Source organism: Hordeum vulgare, chromosome 2H, assembly GCF_904849725.1.
Source record: "Hordeum vulgare subsp. vulgare chromosome 2H, MorexV3_pseudomolecules_assembly, whole genome shotgun sequence".
Taxonomy (NCBI): Eukaryota; Viridiplantae; Streptophyta; class Magnoliopsida; order Poales; family Poaceae; genus Hordeum; species Hordeum vulgare.
The window spans coordinates 577,950,676-577,953,175 of record NC_058519.1 but is presented as its reverse complement, the minus strand read 5'-3'; the positions used below and the strand labels follow the sequence as shown (position 1 = coordinate 577,953,175).

Here is a 2,500-nt window from a genome sequence, read left to right as displayed (position 1 = left end):
ACTACTACTACTACTTCGTCTTCGTCTTCGTCTTCTACTACTACTACTACTACTACTACTACTACTACTACTACTACTACTACTACTACTACTTCTTCGTCTTCTTCTTCTTCTTCTTCTTCTTCTACTACTACTACTACTACTACTACTACTACTACTACTACTATTATTTCTTCTTCTTCTTCTTCTACTACTACTACTACTACTACTACTACTACTTCTTCTTCTTCTACTACCACTTCTTCTTCTTCTTCTTCTTCTACTACTACTACTACTACTACTACTACTACTACTTCTTCTTCTTCTTCTTCTTCTACTACTACTACAGTACTACTACTACTACTACTACTTGTAGCGACCCGACTCAAAACAAGTCAAGCCTCTGTGTTTCTGTGCCATCCCTGGATCAGTATGCTGGCACACACAGTACATCAATGTATATATCAAAGTGCAATCACATGTAAATATCGTAAAATTGATATATACCTTAAATATTTCAGCGGAAGCAGTCAAGGGAGTGGAGTCCCAATAAACACCAACGGCAAGTTGAGTGTAGACCGTAACCCTGAATCATACTCTTACTCGTCTAAGAAAAATATCTGCAACATAAGACGTTGCAGTCGTGTAGGTCAGCATATTGAATATGCCGGCAAGTCACATAAGAGAGGGGTGAAAAGTAATCATCTATACTATATGCATATATGGCAGGTGGGGTTGTAAGTTTTTAGCGAAAAGCAAGTTTTCTCCTACATCAAGAGGGGCTAAAAGCAAAATATTACTACAAAGGTTGGTTGTTAACGAGATGGTTCCGCCAACCAGTTCTCGTACCCGAGTTGTCAATAATTACCCTCATCAAATATATTTAAAGGTGTTGAGAAATCTAGATAACTTCAGTTCCTTTGGCTCAAGTTGTCCATGACCGTGGACACGGCTAATCGATTAGGTTTGAGTACTTTGCAGAGTTTTGCACACGTTCCCCACAAGATTTGATCGCCTCCGTGTATGTCCTCGCACTTCAGGGTGTTTGATGACCGGATGATCAAAACATGGTCTTTCAACGGGTCCCTTTGAATCCCTGTCGGTGCCCATCCATTCCTACCGTTCTTCTACATCTGCTAGCACCGCCTGTACAGAGTCGCCGCATTGTCCAACCAAGCGAGAGCCCATAATGACTTGTGGCTGTTCAGGTAAGCCTTGGGTCTTGAAAATACCCGTCCGTCTCTTTGAGCCTGGGTGAAGCTTTCCGCAGGATGTCATGGCCGTTCCCAGCATCCCGGGCATCCACTGGGTTTTCCAGGGAGCCGATCAACCGTCCTTCACCCAGAGTTGCCTTGCGTCCGAGGTCTTGAAAATCTTGTCTTAACCGGTCTTGATTATTTAATCAACCTCGCATTACTCGTGTTATGCACTCAACCGAATTCCCGTCTACTCAAGCATAGCAATATGAAATTTTGTCGTCCCGGGGCCAAGTATCGGGGTTGTTGTGTGCCTACCACATGATACTACAATCTATACTAAAATTTCCAAGTACCTACTCAGCATGCAATTGGGCATAGGATGGTAGAACTACGATGCATAAAACATAGGTGATAGTATGATCAAAGTGACTTGCCTGGTGATGTTGATGAAGAAGAATTTCTCGAGAAATAACTTGATAGACTACTCGTCACTCTCCGATGAAATCTATATAACAAACATATCATTCACATAAGCACTCATACTAGCAATCATTCTAGCAATCAAAACAAAAGAGAGGGCGAATAGGGAACCGAAAGAAACTTCAAATAAGACTAGGGAGTCTTCTACTACGTCAAACACTAAATAGTTTCTGTCCAACAGAAAATAATAACAAGGAACTAAGATATAAATCTAACTAAGATCAAATAAAGTATTTTTCACAAAACTTTTTTGAAAGTATTCCCAAACGGGATTTGAAACAGTGGTGAAACCAAGTGCAAGTTACTAAGGAACTAGAATTGATTTCATGAAAACAAATAAAAATAAAATAAAAACTTGTTGCAAAACTACTGTTTAACTAACATAAACAAAACAATAATGTTTCTGAAATAATAAAGAAAAAATATTTATAACAAAGATAGAAAAGGAATTAGCCGAAATCCTAAAAGAGGTGAAACAGAAATTGTTTCACATGAAACAGTGAGCTAACATACTCAAACAATTCTGAAATGTTTACCACTGATAAATAAGATCACTAGTGATCAGTACCAAAAGGAATCAAATTAAAAGCTATTTTTAAACTCCTGGAATAGGCAAAACAAGGTTTAAACTAAATCTGATCTAACTTACATTTGAAAATTTCAAACATAGACCAATTATATGTTTTTAAAAATTACAGGAAATTTGTGAGCTACTGGAAAAAGAATCACTATTATTGGACTTCGGGATCAAAAGTTATGGGCTAAACAAGATTGAAACTTTGCTGTTTTGGAATTAAAACAGAAAAAGGGGAAAAAACTGATTTGTGGACAGGGGTCCACGT

At 38.2% G+C, this 2,500-nt stretch overlaps 1 protein-coding gene across 1 annotated transcript in view; it reads right to left on the bottom strand.

Moving 5' to 3' along the window:
* LOC123430606 (uncharacterized protein DDB_G0271670-like) overlaps positions 1 to 2,500 on the bottom strand; it is a gene marked incomplete at both ends in the record, with an annotated part of 10,376 nt that overhangs the window by 546 nt on the left and 7,330 nt on the right. Inside the window, one exon of the mRNA XM_045114458.1 lies at positions 1 to 13. This exon is cut by the window's left edge and continues 546 nt beyond it. Coding sequence (XP_044970393.1) covers positions 1 to 13 — 13 coding nt within the window. The remainder of the gene's footprint in view (positions 14 to 2,500) is intronic.